This window comes from Melospiza georgiana, chromosome 2 (assembly GCF_028018845.1).
Source record: "Melospiza georgiana isolate bMelGeo1 chromosome 2, bMelGeo1.pri, whole genome shotgun sequence".
Taxonomy (NCBI): Eukaryota; Metazoa; Chordata; class Aves; order Passeriformes; family Passerellidae; genus Melospiza; species Melospiza georgiana.
In genome coordinates, this window is record NC_080431.1 from 4,282,065 (window position 1) to 4,296,372 (window position 14,308).

The following is a 14,308-nucleotide window of genomic DNA, read 5'->3' on the forward strand; positions in this document are numbered from 1 at the left end:
GCAGTGAGCCAGAAGTGCTAAAATGGTGCAGCAGTACAGAATTCTTACCTGACCTCCGAGCCAGCCCAGGCAGCAGCAGCTCACAGACACCTTGGGCAGGCATGGCCTCACACCCTGCGACATTTGCTGGGGTGCATTACAGCCCTGGCTTTCAGCTGAACGTGTGAACACTTCCTTAAACAGCACATCCTCTAAAACACAGCCCAGGGAAAGCCAACTGCAGCTACTGATGACAGGAGTGCAACCTCCATGGAGCAGAGCTCCAGCAAGACAGGTGGGACCTTGATGGCAAGGGAGCTGCAGCTCCCATGGTGAACCCTCCAGCTGAGACAAGCACAGGGCTGCCACCACACAGCCCATGCAGGAGGCAAAGAGACTGTGTTATCTCAGGATGACTGGGGGGGAATTGAAAATACAGAGCTTTTAGTTGAGTTGTGGCTTTTTCAGCAGTTTTTCCTTCAAAACTTTTCATCCATTTAAGTGTTCTGGTGTCCCTTATGTCCCAGGAAGAAGTAGCCTTCACTACTCCTAGTGCTAACTCCTCTACCCTCTTCTTGCCAGTACTTTTGGAATCCTGACAAATTAGGAAACATTTGTATAGACCTGACACAAAAATTTTTCCATCTATTGTCCAAAGCAATTATGAGCCTGAGATGAAAACAGACCTTCTGTAGAGAAAATTAAGCTGTTGAAGGACCACAGATACCTTCCTGCACAGCTGTTTTCCCCCCAGTACAGTGGCAAGGCTCATACCTGATAAATACCTTGTTCTCTTTGAGAAGTGATTTAAATCCACATTTTACTCCTTCTGGGTAAAGTATTTCCAAAGTTATAAAGAATAGAGGAAGAAGATTGACTGAAGGGTGAAAACTTGCAAGTAGGTATAAAACCCTGAATATAAACAACACACTGAGAAAATGAAAAAAAAAAAAAGACACTGATGTCCTAGAAAACCCTGGATTTCAAATCTCATTACAGCCACTTCTTAAAAAAACTCCTCTGCTATTTGCTTTCATGTTGGTCTGGTCTCCAACACTGTATTGAGATTAATAATTCCAATCAGATCACAGTGTCTATATGAACTTCAAGACAAAGTAACTCTGAAGTTTAATTGCAAGCAGTTTTGGAAATCTCATCTGCCTGAGGCCAGAGGACAAGGGTATGATAAATTCAGCTTGAGAGCATTATCAGTTAAAAAATTATAAAAATAATAAATCTATCTGCAGGACGTACTCACTGTGACATTCCAAATTTTGTTCAAGTAATTCTGCTGGGTCAATTGTCTACCAGTGGAGTTCACTCAGTATCAGTTAGCACTGCACTGGATTTTTGCCAGTTTAAATATAGTCACTGTGCTGCCAGCAGCATGTTAGTGCTGTGGAGAGACTGACTGCTGTGATCAGCTGATCCAAACCCAGCTATCATTGTCTCAATCTGCTCACTGTCAGTCAACTAAAAAAAGTGGTAAATAGCCAATACAGAGAAAAGGACAGACCAAGGATTTATTGCAGTGTTCATCTATTTGATTCACTGCCAACTGATTCTCTAGCTCACTCTAAACATCACCTGGGCCATTTTACAAACTGTCTAAACAATTCAGAACTTTCATCTAATCCCAAGTAAGCTCATCCTGACTCTTCAGAACCAGAAGAGAGATCAGCACTGCTATATAAAACCAGCATTTCCTGAAGCCTTGCAATTTTTCCATTCAGAATTGAAGGGAAAAGAGCAGCAGGTGTACCTGCTAAGGGTTTGACAGCAGTCATTAATTGTAAGCTACAAAAAAGAAAAAGGAATTACAAAGTTAGACCACCATGGTCCAACAGGAGTCTACAGAACATTCAAATTTCTCAGATTCTGAATGATGTTGCAACTACTACAGATTCAGGCTCTGGGAAAGTTATCTGAAATTTCAATCAAGATTCTTGGCATTACAAACTGCTCCTTCTCAGGGTCCTGGGATCCAAACAAGGACATCCATGTGGGAAATCCATGTAGTTCTTGCTTTCACTGTAAATCATTTCTTACCCACACAAATAACAGTCCTGGTAGAACAGCACTCACTAGAGAATGATGGCAGGGACAAGAACCACCACAGAGAAATCTGACAGGACAGAACAAACCTGCTGAGAAGGAGGGCACAGTGAAAACAAGCAGAGCTGATTCAAGCAGCTGAACACTCACAGAATCAGATATGCAAACTCCAGAAAGCAAGGTACACACCTAAGTAACTTGCACTCAAAACAAAGAAGTGCAGGCTCAGTGCACTTTCAGCTGAGATGTAATGCAGAAAAACACTCAATCACTGATTCTTGAACTGATACATAAATTAAAAAATGAATAAACTTAATTTAATTCATTTAAATGCCACTCTAAGAGCGAACACCTCTGCTACTGCTTCTAACTTGCAGAGGCAGTTTTGTTTGTATTCACAGTTCTTTTCCACCAGTGAAGTACAAAGCATTCAATCACTTCCTACACACCCTACCTTGTAAAAAAGCTCCAAGGAAGACCACAGGCCTCTGCTGTTTGACCACAGCACGGACTGTGGGAGCCACTGGTCTAAAACTGCCAGGCATTCCAAGAGACAAGAGTGTGCCTGAATCAGCAAACAGGCTGCAACAGCTCTGGGCACTGCTAGGAATGAGTATCTGCCTTTCACCTCAAAAGCTTGAATACTACAACTCATTTCTTGATTACCAAGAAACACTTGTATGTGATAAAAGATTTCAAATATGTTGATTTGCATGCTGATAGGACCCTTAAAGAAACAACCAAACAATGGCTAGAAGCTAACAATGTAAGTCCAACCAAATGAAATTTAGTTTCCTCACTTGTTAAAATATTCTGTTCAAAATCTGATCTAGCCTGATTTCACTGTGGATCTTTTTAAAGAAAAGGAAATATGTTTAGTTGTTCTGTAAAGATGGGGCAAATGCTCAAAAGGAGGTAGAGGAACTACTTGCTGCTACAGAAGTCTGCCACAAAAAGAAACTCTGTTTGCCTGACAAAAGAGATTAAAATTCTAAGAACCAAACTAAAACTGAATGAAACAACAGCCATTTGCAGTATTTTTCAGTTGAGGTCAGCAGTGCTCACACTTTGTGTTTTCCTTTAGGAACTTACCTGCAGGGAGAACTCTGTCAATGAAGAAACAGACTGCAGTGACTACAGAAGGGCAAAAGCACCCTGACTCTGGGTTAACAATACAAAGTTTAGATTTACTCTGCTGCTCCTTCCAGCACACTGACACTCAGAACCCTGGGGACACGGAAAGGTGAGGACACTGCAAGTTTTCACACCAAACATTGGAGTATTTTTGCTGTGAGGATGCAAGCACAGAACAGCATCTGTGTGTAGCTCTCAGGGCACTTGCAAGTACTCCTTCATGCCATGACAATAATTAGCTTAAACTTTGGGGGTTTCTGACCTATGGATGTTGACTCCAACAGCTACTGTATCATAAATCTCAGTGTGCTGGTTTTGCAAAATTTTTTTTGAAGGGGAGATGGTGGGAATCATCTGTCTCACTCACCCATTCCAGAAGCATCTTCCATGATCTAGAAAAGACAACTTTTATCCAGGCCTTATAGGCAGCATGCTGTTACAAGACCTAGTCCAATCAAAATCTGACTATTTTTAAATCCTGATTCTATAGGCTCTGTGAATAACTTATCTCTGTAGGCAGAAGGCAGCTTTGTGGGTCTGTGTGCTGGAACTTTGGAAATACTGCATAGCCCTGAACAAAGTGCATTTCAAAACCAAACCAGAAGCCCAGCAGAGTAGGAGCTTAGACTTTACTGAGCTGACTGTTAGCACATTTATTTTTTCCTGTACTGTTAATACATTAACACACATCTCCATTATTGTGTCAGGAGAAATTAACAAACCAGGTATTGGCTTCCACACACTACACTGCTGCCACTTGCTAAAAGGGGGTTAATTAAGAAAAAGTCCATTTTGAACTTGAACTCTCTCAGGACCTGTATCTACACAAGAAAATTGCTAGAAACACTCAAATCGAGGGAAGAAACTGCTTCCAAATAAGGAAATCCTGTACTATAACAGGTAATGATCCATTGCATAGAATCCCTGCCTGACTCATGCTCTGTCCCCTCCATGGGATGCTACGTCTGGATAAAAGTCACTTTTTCCCTTCAAAGTCAGCAGAACTTTGCCAGACACAGCAAGCACAAAGACTGGCACTTTCAAGCCCACAAAAGTTGGGAGGCTCAGCAGAAGAGAGCTCTGAGCAGCACAAATCATCTGCAAACTGGTCAGCATTTAGCTCCTCCCCTTGTGAGGGAAGTACGTGCCATGGAGCATGAGAGTGCAAGGCAATTCCTCCCCATTACCATCCCAGAACAGACTAGGCAGCTCTGTGGGGTGATCCATCCCTGACAGACATTGACTGTGTCTGTGTTAAACAGATACTCACTGACCACTCCCCATCCTTGCACTTCACTACCACCTGTGCATGTTAATGCACAAGATCACAACTGTGGCTAGGATATTTTCTGAAAAATTTTTTCCTTAGGATTTTTTCTCCTCAAAGAAGCCTCAAAACCAAAATGTAAACAATGGTTATCTGCTGCTGTGGAATGCAACAGGTAGATCTGTGATTGGTTAAAGGCCAATCACAGTCAGCTGGCTCAGACTCTCTGTCCAAGACAACAGCTTTTGTTATCATTCCTTTTTCTATTCTTAGCTAACCTTCTGATGAAATCCTTTCTTCTATTTTTTTAGTATCACTTTAATATAATATATATCATAAAATAATAAATCAAACCTTCTGAAACAGAGTCAGATCCTCATCTCTTCCCTCATCCTCGGACCCCTGTGAACACTGTCACACACAACCATAGTTTTTTACAATTTAATATGGGAAGTGCTTAAAACTCCATCTCAGCTAATACAAAGATGCTCCTCTTTGAACTGCACCACGCCTTCTACAGCAGAGCTCAGCAGCCCCAGCTCCCTGCGCGCCCCTTGTGCAGCACACACACTTTCACCAGCAGACAGCCCCTAAAGCACAAATCCCACCCTGTCTGGATGCTCTCCACAGCAGCTGGCCCAGGCTGGGGGAATCCTGCCTGGGGAGCAGCAGGAGCAGTTACCTGGTGTGATCGGGCGGGCACGCTGTTTACCAGGCCCTCTGTGTCGGAGGGCGCCTTCTGCGGAGCTTGCTTAACCGGAGACATCAAGCTCTCAGAGGGACTGCAGCTGACGAGGTGGCAGAGCAGAGTTTGCACGACAATGTTCAAGAGGCACACGAGAAACAAAACAAAAAAGAACAAAACAAAAAGAAAAAAAAAAAAAAAAGAAAAAAGAAACAAAAACAAAAGACGAATGATGGCGAGATGAAATGTGGCAGGTTACGCCAAAGTAAAAAAAATGAACATAATGGACTCTGAAATAAACACACACAATTCTCCATCTCTCCCGAGACATTTCTCTGTCCTTCCTCTGAGCTTCACTGGGAGGAGCAGCTATTAACATAGGACAGCAGCTCCTCCACCACCCCTGGTCCTTAGATACTCTCATTCTACTCAGCCTCTCTAAAATCATGTGTTTTCTTCTCAGTGGTAAACAGCAATTATCTTCTACCTAGAAGCTAAACAATGCCAGTCACTGAGGCAAGTGTTGTACCAGTGCTAGTTAGAGCCAACACTTGCAAGAGCCACCAGCTCTCTCTACACAAGCAAGGTACTTCCTGCCCAACTCTGCATTAGTTCCCTTGCTTTTATAGTTAGGCTGTAAGCCCAGAATAATTCTCCCAGCAGACACCAGTCTGTGGAGCAACTACCTTAAGAGTCACACAGGACATTTATGCTGTGTGCCCTCATATAGCTACTTGATTATCTAATCAGGCAAATCATGGTTTTCAAACAAAAGAATGGTCTTGTGGTGGGAACCAACACTCCTAAAAGAAGGCTGCTGGTTTTCACCCTCTGATTGCTTCTTTTCATCTGCTTAAAGCAGGACTGAAAAGAAAACAAGCGTGTGATAGAAAAATGAACACCACAGAGCAAATGCCCTTAAAGTTGGTGACTTCTGGGCAATGCAGTGATGGGTCTCTCAGTGCCTTCCTGCACCAAAGCACCCAGCAGAGTTAAGTAGCCTCCTCCTTGGCAACAGTCACAGGAGTGCCCTCTGCTACAACCCCCTAACCACTGGGCATCCTTTTTTCTCAGTCTTTGTAGACAGTGTATAAATTGAGTACAGAAACAAACAAGGACAGTGACATTAAGCAGACCACCTCCTCACAGGGCAAGTATTTTTTACCCTTTGGTAGGTCTTACCATGGCAGATTTAGCTCCTCATACATGCAGCAGTTAGAAATAAGATACTACCCCAGCCATCCTGGCAAGGGGTCGTGACTGTCTCAGAAACAATGCATCCCTTCTGTTACCAAAATTATGTAATCATTAATTGCTTTATTCACAAAACTCCTCAGATCTACACTGTCTAAATGTTATCATTCAGGTTTAAGCAACTAATCTACTTAGATTCCTGCAAGTTTTCCAATATCCAAGCTGTCTGAGCCAGAGGAATGCTTACAGGGATTTTACTTTTATTTTGACACAGAAAGAGCTCTGAATTTCCTATGTTTTAGTGAATGCACTGGCAAATTCACTGCTGGAAGAGATGGAGGGACATCATCTGAGATAAACAACAACTCCACCCCAGTCAGACACGAGACAATGAAACCCAAGCACCCAGTGAAATGCATCATCCCTTTGCCAACAGATTCCAGCACAAATTACAGTGATGTTAGTAGAGAGCTAGCTGGTTAGTCAGCAAAGGAAGGGGAAATGTGTACACACACACAGGTATTAACAGCAACCACCAACTTGATTAGTTACCATGGTGTCTAGTGGGACTGGAAGAGAAGACCCAGCCCTGTTACATTCCCAATCTGGCGTCTATATCAGGATCTCTGTAAGGAGAGGAAGGTAAGCAGGATCCGATCCCAGCACACCAGGGCAGAAAGAAAACAAAACAAAACAAAAAAAACACCCAAGTCAGAGCATGAATGGAAACTGTGGCCATGCAGGGGTTCCAGATGCCACGCAGGGCCCCAGCCCACCTCAGTTCAAGGCAGAATGGTTATCTAGGAGTAAGTGCTTCTCTCCACCACCACACACCGGGTTAGCATCATGTGGAAGACAGTCCGTAAGTTTGGAGGGGGTCACAGCACACTTGGTTTCTTTCTACACATCATGCAGAGCTGGCATGGTCAGTGAAAGCAGGATTTAAACCTCAGAGATTACTTTCCCAAGAGAGTAGTTTAATCTGCTACAAGAAATCACAGTGCATCAACTACTGCTCCGGGCTCAGCACCAAGATGTGTCCTCCAGCAGGAAGACACTGGAGAGCAGGTCAGTGGGAAGCAGGGCAAGCAGGCCACCTCAGGCACACTGCTGGGGCATGACACTGCAGGGTTCTGTCCAGTTCTTAGGGCAAGGACACATGCAGAAAGGGAAAACCAGGCTTTCCACACAACTCTGAGCACACACAGCCACCCTTGCTGTATTTAGCCTTACCATTGGGCAATAGCCAACTCACTTTGTCTAAGCTCTCCAACTGGGAAAAGGACAGGGCAAAGTTTAATTTGGAAATCCCCACAAGCTTATTTTTGGAGTTATTTTCTTTTATCCCACAGGCAACCCAAAGAACCTGCAATAAGCAGGAATATTTGTTGGGCAAAGAACAGAAGAAACTTGTGTGTTTTAGGGTTGTTTCTAAGACTACATACATAATTTTCATTCTTTCTTAGAGAAGCAAATTACCAGCTAATTAGAGAGGAGAAAAAAGGAAGCACCTCCTCCACCAGCAGCAAGTTTCATCACCACAGGACTCTCATCTGCCTTTGTCAGTTCTTGTTGCTTTTTCACATGCCCACTCAAAGAACTGTGCTTCACTTTGGAGTTATTCTCCTAACATTAAAAACCCAGCAGGGATACTAACAGTTAAAAAAAACAAACAGTGAATGAGAATGGATGCAGAGTGGCTACTCCTTCCTTACTTTCAAGTGTGGTGCTGAAGGAGGTTTTGGCACGTATTTTGGTCCAGGCTTAGGAGGCAGACATTGGTAACAGAAAAATCCAGTCCTAATCTCAACACACGGCACTCCTTAAAAGTGCATGTGTGGTGCTTTTCCTTTGGAGGGGTAAGGAGAGCTGGAGGGAACAGATCAGAGCTAGAGTGTCTTGGATTAAATGCTCTGAGGGCATGTATCCTTGTGTCTGGGGATCAGCTCCAACACCTAGTGATTTTCAGGTGCAACTCATGGTCAGTAGGTCTCTTCAAGCTCAGTACAGAGGTGACCACTAAATGCAGATGATCACAGTTGCACATGACCATAGCGATCTCTAGCTGTGATTACCAAGGCTTGGCTGAAATAACTCCTACCCCCCTTTAAGCCCTCCCTCTGAGCCTGCTGCTGTTGCACACATCAGGCAGGGGTGAGGAGGGAGATCTCTTACCCAGAGTATCGTTTTTTAGAGTTGTTCTTTCTGATGACAAGACACACGACGATAGAGATGAGCGACGAGAGCCCCGTAACCGTACCGATGGCTATCCCCGCCACCGTGGCAATGGGGAACGCAGGCAGGCTGTCTGCGGAGAGAAGGGAGAAAACATTCAACTCTTCTGCATCCCTGCTCAACACAACTGCAAACCACAAATGCCCCCGAGTCTGGGTTCATTTAGAGCAGGAGGCACTAATGTAATACTCAGAAATTACAGCATGCAGCCTGAGTGGCAGTGGCAGCAGGCAGCCAGCAGAGTAACATCGACAGAGCACACACCAGGAGTGTTCTTAGTGTCACCGTCCTTCAGGAGAGAGTTCGTGTTGAACCAAAAATTTTTACATGTCAGGGAACACAAGTGACAATGAGGACAACCCTGTCTCATATTGTATCTGAAGGGGGAAAAAAAAACAGATTACAGCCATCTGGCAATTCCCAGCGAGGTCAAGAGGAAGAGGCAGGCACGCTTGAAAGCAGATTGGGACACAGCACATGGCTAACCCACCACGAGTGCTGAATGCTGGGTGTTCTCCAGGGAGCATGCAGCACACAGCACAGCTCCCACCCAGCATCACCCTTAGCAGTGTTTATACATGACTCTGGTGTCTCCAAACACAGCCCTGTACATTTTTATAGACTCATTTTTTAACCTTCTTAAGTCAGGATCATTGTACAATACCAGGAAAGCATGTAGAAGAACACAGTGTTGCTTTACTCACGTTTTCCCTAATATTATTTTGGGGGAGAGTAGGCCAAAAAAGAGCAGCCAGAAACAAAAGCCAATCAGAGAATGAGTACAAAATACCTACAAGTCAAAGAATACACAGACTACCATTACAAATGAGAAAGTCCTTTCCTTCCCCCCACATCATGTTAACATCTCTGTCCAGAGGGTTTCTTACAAGACTCCATGCTGCTCTAGCTACTTATACCAAAACCAAGTGAATCAGCAAAAACTCCAACAGGTAAAACCTACACCTATATAGAAAAATCTGTTTCAGACACCTCCATCTAATCATCATAGAATTGTTGAGATGGAAGGGAAGTCTTGAGATTGTCTAGTCCAATCCCCTGCTTAAATTAAGCAGGGCCAAGGAGCACAGTTTGCTCAATGCTCTGTCCACTTTGGATTTGACTGTCTCCAAGGACAGGAGACTCTTCAGGCAACCTAGCTGTCATGGCTTGACAGTGGCCCTACACCAGGCACCACAAGAGTCACAGGCTCACCCTCCCCTGCCACAGCTGGGCAAAGGAGGGAAAAGGAAAAGAAGTTAACAAAGGTTTCATGAGTGAGATAAGGACCAGGAGAAGCATTCCAAGGGCAAAACAGGCTCAACTTTAGTTGCAAAGTGAAATGTATTAGTAACAGAATCAGAGAAGGATAATGAGAAGTAAAATAATCCCTTAAAATACCTTCTCCTCCCCAGCCCCTCCCTCCTTCCCACTCACAGCACAGAGAGACAGCATGGGGGTTTTGGTCAGCCCCTCACCAAGATTTTCTTCCACTGCTCAGGGAGAGTCCTTCTCCTGTGAGGCTGTGGGATCCCTCCCACAGGAGACAGATCTCCATGAGCTTCTCCAGAGCGGCTCACTCTCACAAGCAGCAGCCAAACCACACCTGCTGCAACGTGAATTCCCCCACGGGCAGACTGTCCTCCCAGAACTGCTGTGACATCTCTCTTTCCTTGGGGTACAGTCCTCCAAGGATGGGCTGCTCCAGCCTGCAAGCAGGGCCCTTTCTCTGCACCAGGTCTTCCACTGGATCACAGCCTGCTCCAGGCATCCACCCACTCTGGCATGGGCACCTGCTACAGGGGCTGTGGGTGGATCTCTGCCTCCCCTGTGGATATCCATGGGCTTCAGAGGCACAGCTGCTTCACCAAGGCCTGCAGAGGAATCCTGGCTCTGGCACCTGAGCACATCCTTCCCCTCCTTCTCCACTCACCTTGGTCTCTCCATGTTGTTTCCCCTCATATAACCTCACCTCCTCCTCTTCTCTGTCTACGAGCAAAAAAACCCTGTGACCTTGTTTTGATTTTCTTCTTAAATATGTCACCACAGAGGCATTACCAGCCTCTCATGGGCCCAATTTTGGCCAGCAGCATGTCCATCTTCTGGGCCATCAGCCACTGGCTCTGCTGACACGGTGGGAAGCTTCCAGCAGCTTCTCACAGGAGATATCTTAGTTGTCCCCTGCTATATACAAGCAGGCAGTGCCAAACCAATACACTACCTACCATGTAGGTACTGCAGTGAAAAGCAGCTCAGTTAGTTTGGCAATTTTTAAAAATGAGGCCACCATGGAACTTATTAAATGCTTAATGCAAAACCTAAAGCTAACCTATCATCTATCAGCTCATTGAAATGGGCAAAGAATGAATATGGCTTTGAACAGTTTATACCACCAGATGTACAATTCAGAACCATTAGATGCACACACAGTAAAAAACCAATGTGCACAAATGTCATCATGCATTTATTCCAATTGAAAACATTGCTCCAGCTCAGTTCAGGATGAGTTACAACCTACTGCAAGAGCTTGGAAACACATTTTCAGTCATCCTAAAAATGTGAAGAGAACTGTTGCAGCATTTTCTCCAATGGTGAGAAGTGTTTCAAACACAGGGCTCCATTCAGAATCAGATTCTCTTCCAGGTGCCCCACCTATGGAGAAGACAGCATGCAAGTGTGTTGAAAAATATCAGCTGAATTAGTGTACTAAGGTCAGTCTTTAGCTACTTCACCTGGACTAAAATCTGAAAAGGCTTTTCCAAGCCAGCCTGACTTTGCCAAACCAGCAGCTGCTTTACTGCTTCTTCATAGTGACAATCATTATGAGAAAATAAACAGATCCTATTTTATATAGGCCTCAAACTTCCAAGAAACAGAAAGTTCCAAGTGATAGCTGGACCTCCAGAGATCCTGCTCAACCCAAACTGTTCCATGAAGAGAAAAATTAGATAGAGATCTTTCTTACATAAGGACATGGAATGACCTCCTGAGCAGGGGTACACACCTGCTCTAGCAGCACAATCATTCCAATTAGGACACACAGACAGGTATCTTCCCTAACATATCAAAACTAATGGAATGCTGCATCAGCTCTGCCATTTATGAATTCAACATTTATTCTTGTCCTCCCTGAATTATAAATTTGAAATGCAATTACTGTAACAATCATTTCATTGTACAAAACATCACCTTTTGGCTGACCTCAAGTTGAGCAATCAAATGTTTTGGATGATAAAGGCAAATAAAGAGCCAAATTGAGAAACAGAATCTTTGTGCTCTTCAACTGTGACAAATGTTGCCAAATGCTAACCAGAAGCCTCGTGTAACTACAAGTAGCCAGGCTCTGAGGTTTTTGAGAACCACCATGGATTCTTTAAGAACACCTGAGTAAAAGAGACTGAATGCACACTCAACACAAACACCTTTGCATGGAACACAGCAGCATTTCACTTTTGTATGTTTAGATCAGATGTACAGTTTTGCACTCCATTAAGTATACCAGAAGGGTTTCAAGCAAGCAAGGGTTTTCTCCTTGCTCACCAGACTTCATAAGTCACCCTAACCCTTGAAGCAGCATAATGCAGGAAATATATTCACAGGACTTCAAAATGAGAAAATGTGTTTTCATTAAGCCTTCCATCAGCTTTTCCTAGTAATTGTTTAAACCACAGGAATTAGTGGGCATAGAGGAAAAGGGTATGACATACAATTTTAAAACAGCTAACAGATACTGGCTCCATTATTAGGACCTGGAAGAAGAGAATTAAAAACCAATTGTTCCCTCCAGGCCACTCCCCCACCCCCAATAAAAGTGATTTAGACAAGGAATGGAGGGGGAAAAAAAACAAGTGAGAAGGAAAAAAATCATATAGGGTGAATGAATACCTTTCTCCACAACTCTAACTCGGATTTCTCCTGGTTTGACAACAATGTCAGGTGGGTTCTTGACATCACAAATGTACGTGCCGTTGTCCCGGAACTGCATGTTTGATATTGTGATAGAAGCATCTTTCTTGTTAAGATCTCCAGCCCAAGTGATCCTGTCTTTAAATGGTATGTCTTTTCCAGGGTATGACTTCCCATTAGAGTAATAGAAAAACTGCAGTCAAGGAAAAGAGGATACAAGAACAACCCAATTAGCAAGTACAGAGCCACTGTGCTTCTCCCACTATTCCAGCACTCTCCCAGAGCCAGCTGTGTTACTAAACCTCAGCCAGTAGCTGAGGTTTTTCTCTTCCTGCCTCACCACTTTCTGTGGTCTACCAAGTCTGCCTTGTTGCCTCTTGATAACATAACCATGTTTGTACCTCAACCACACCAGAACAAGAACCTGCAAGTTTCAGTTTTCTGCTGGTTTTGATTTCTTTTGTGGCTGGATTGGCTGGGGCTTTTTTCTGTTTTGCAGGGGACAGAGTTCTGCAGACAAGGAGGTGGGGGAAAGAAAACAACCTGGTAACCTGATAATAATTACAGGACAGAACACTCCTGGAACACAGCCATCTGTCTTTCAGGCACAGGAAGCTGCCTGCATCCTAGCAGAAAAAGGACACCAAGTTTCCCATCTTGTGTTTTGCTGTGTGTTACTTGCAACTAAAGCACAGCTAAATTAACATGCAATACTCTCCCTTCCTTCCACCCCCTCAGAAAATCCCATGACCAATTTAGAGTATATCTAGCTGTTTTCCAGAAACCTTCAGGTAACTAAATATAACTGTTTCCCAGTTTTTAAGTGACTAAGCTGCACACTGGCTCTGCATTCCCTATACATGACCAAAACCCTTTGAAGAATAAATCTCCTTAGTACAGGCTAAGGAGGAACTGAGTATTTCCTAACCATACCTGCCCAAAATTGGAATTTACAGCAGCAGAAGTGCATAGACTTCTACAGGACAACTCTGCCTTCAAACACATGGGATACCCTAAGAGAGGCATCAAGGCTGCAGGAGAACTGCAAGAGCACATTCTTTCTTAATTGGTGTTCCACAGCACAGCAAGATAAATCTAATCAGGAATCAAGCTGAATTCCCTTCAGTTCAGTCTCCAGAGAATAATGAAAGAAATTCAGGACAATATTCCAGCTTCCTCTTCCTCCTGCCTTATTTACAAAGCAGTGGCTCTGCCACAGAACAGCCTGCCTACTGCTCCATATTTCCATTCAAGTCACCTCCTATTCTTTTTCCTGCCCTTGATCTCAGGTTTGCTACTCCAACACCCTCTCTATCAGACCTGCAGTCTGAATATCAGGCCTTATCACTTGGCAGCACAAATCTTGTCCAGATCAGGTATGTGCACATCATGGCCATCTGTCCTACTTGCAGGCAATCTTATTTGTTGTCTACAGATTAACATAAATTCAATGAAGTACTTCATGTGGTGGAAAGCTGGCAAGCACACAGCCAGCTGTCAACATTTTGGAGGGACCCTGCATCAGTCTGCAGCTTTTCCAGCTGGATTGTAACCTTTAACACAGCAGCACTGCATTACCACACCCCTGTGCACAGGGGAAGCCATCCCACTGAAATCTAGAATGCCAAAAGCAGATTCCTCAGCTCTCTAGATGTCCTGACCTGGGGGAGGAGAAATCACAAAGTAAAACATGTCCTGAAACACAAGGTAAGTGCCTCAAGCCATCCTTTGCCTGTGGTGGAGTGAGATGAGACTCTGGAACATGTGGTGAGGGAAGGGGACAAGCAGGAGAAGCTCCCAGTCGAGTCAGCTTCACCACATGGCCACAAGATTGCCAGTGTGATTCTAAAGGGACA

The 14,308-nt window shown here is 44.1% G+C and overlaps 1 protein-coding gene across 1 annotated transcript in view; it reads right to left on the reverse strand.

The window, feature by feature from the left end:
* Positions 1-14,308, reverse strand: part of MPZL1 (myelin protein zero like 1) — a 39,638-nt gene that overhangs the window by 5,650 nt on the left and 19,680 nt on the right. The window contains exons 4-6 of the mRNA XM_058019313.1: positions 12,432-12,645; positions 8,490-8,622; positions 5,118-5,223 (exon numbers count right to left, since the gene is read on the reverse strand). Coding sequence (XP_057875296.1) covers positions 5,118-5,223; positions 8,490-8,622; positions 12,432-12,645 — 453 coding nt within the window. The remainder of the gene's footprint in view (positions 1-5,117; positions 5,224-8,489; positions 8,623-12,431; positions 12,646-14,308) is intronic.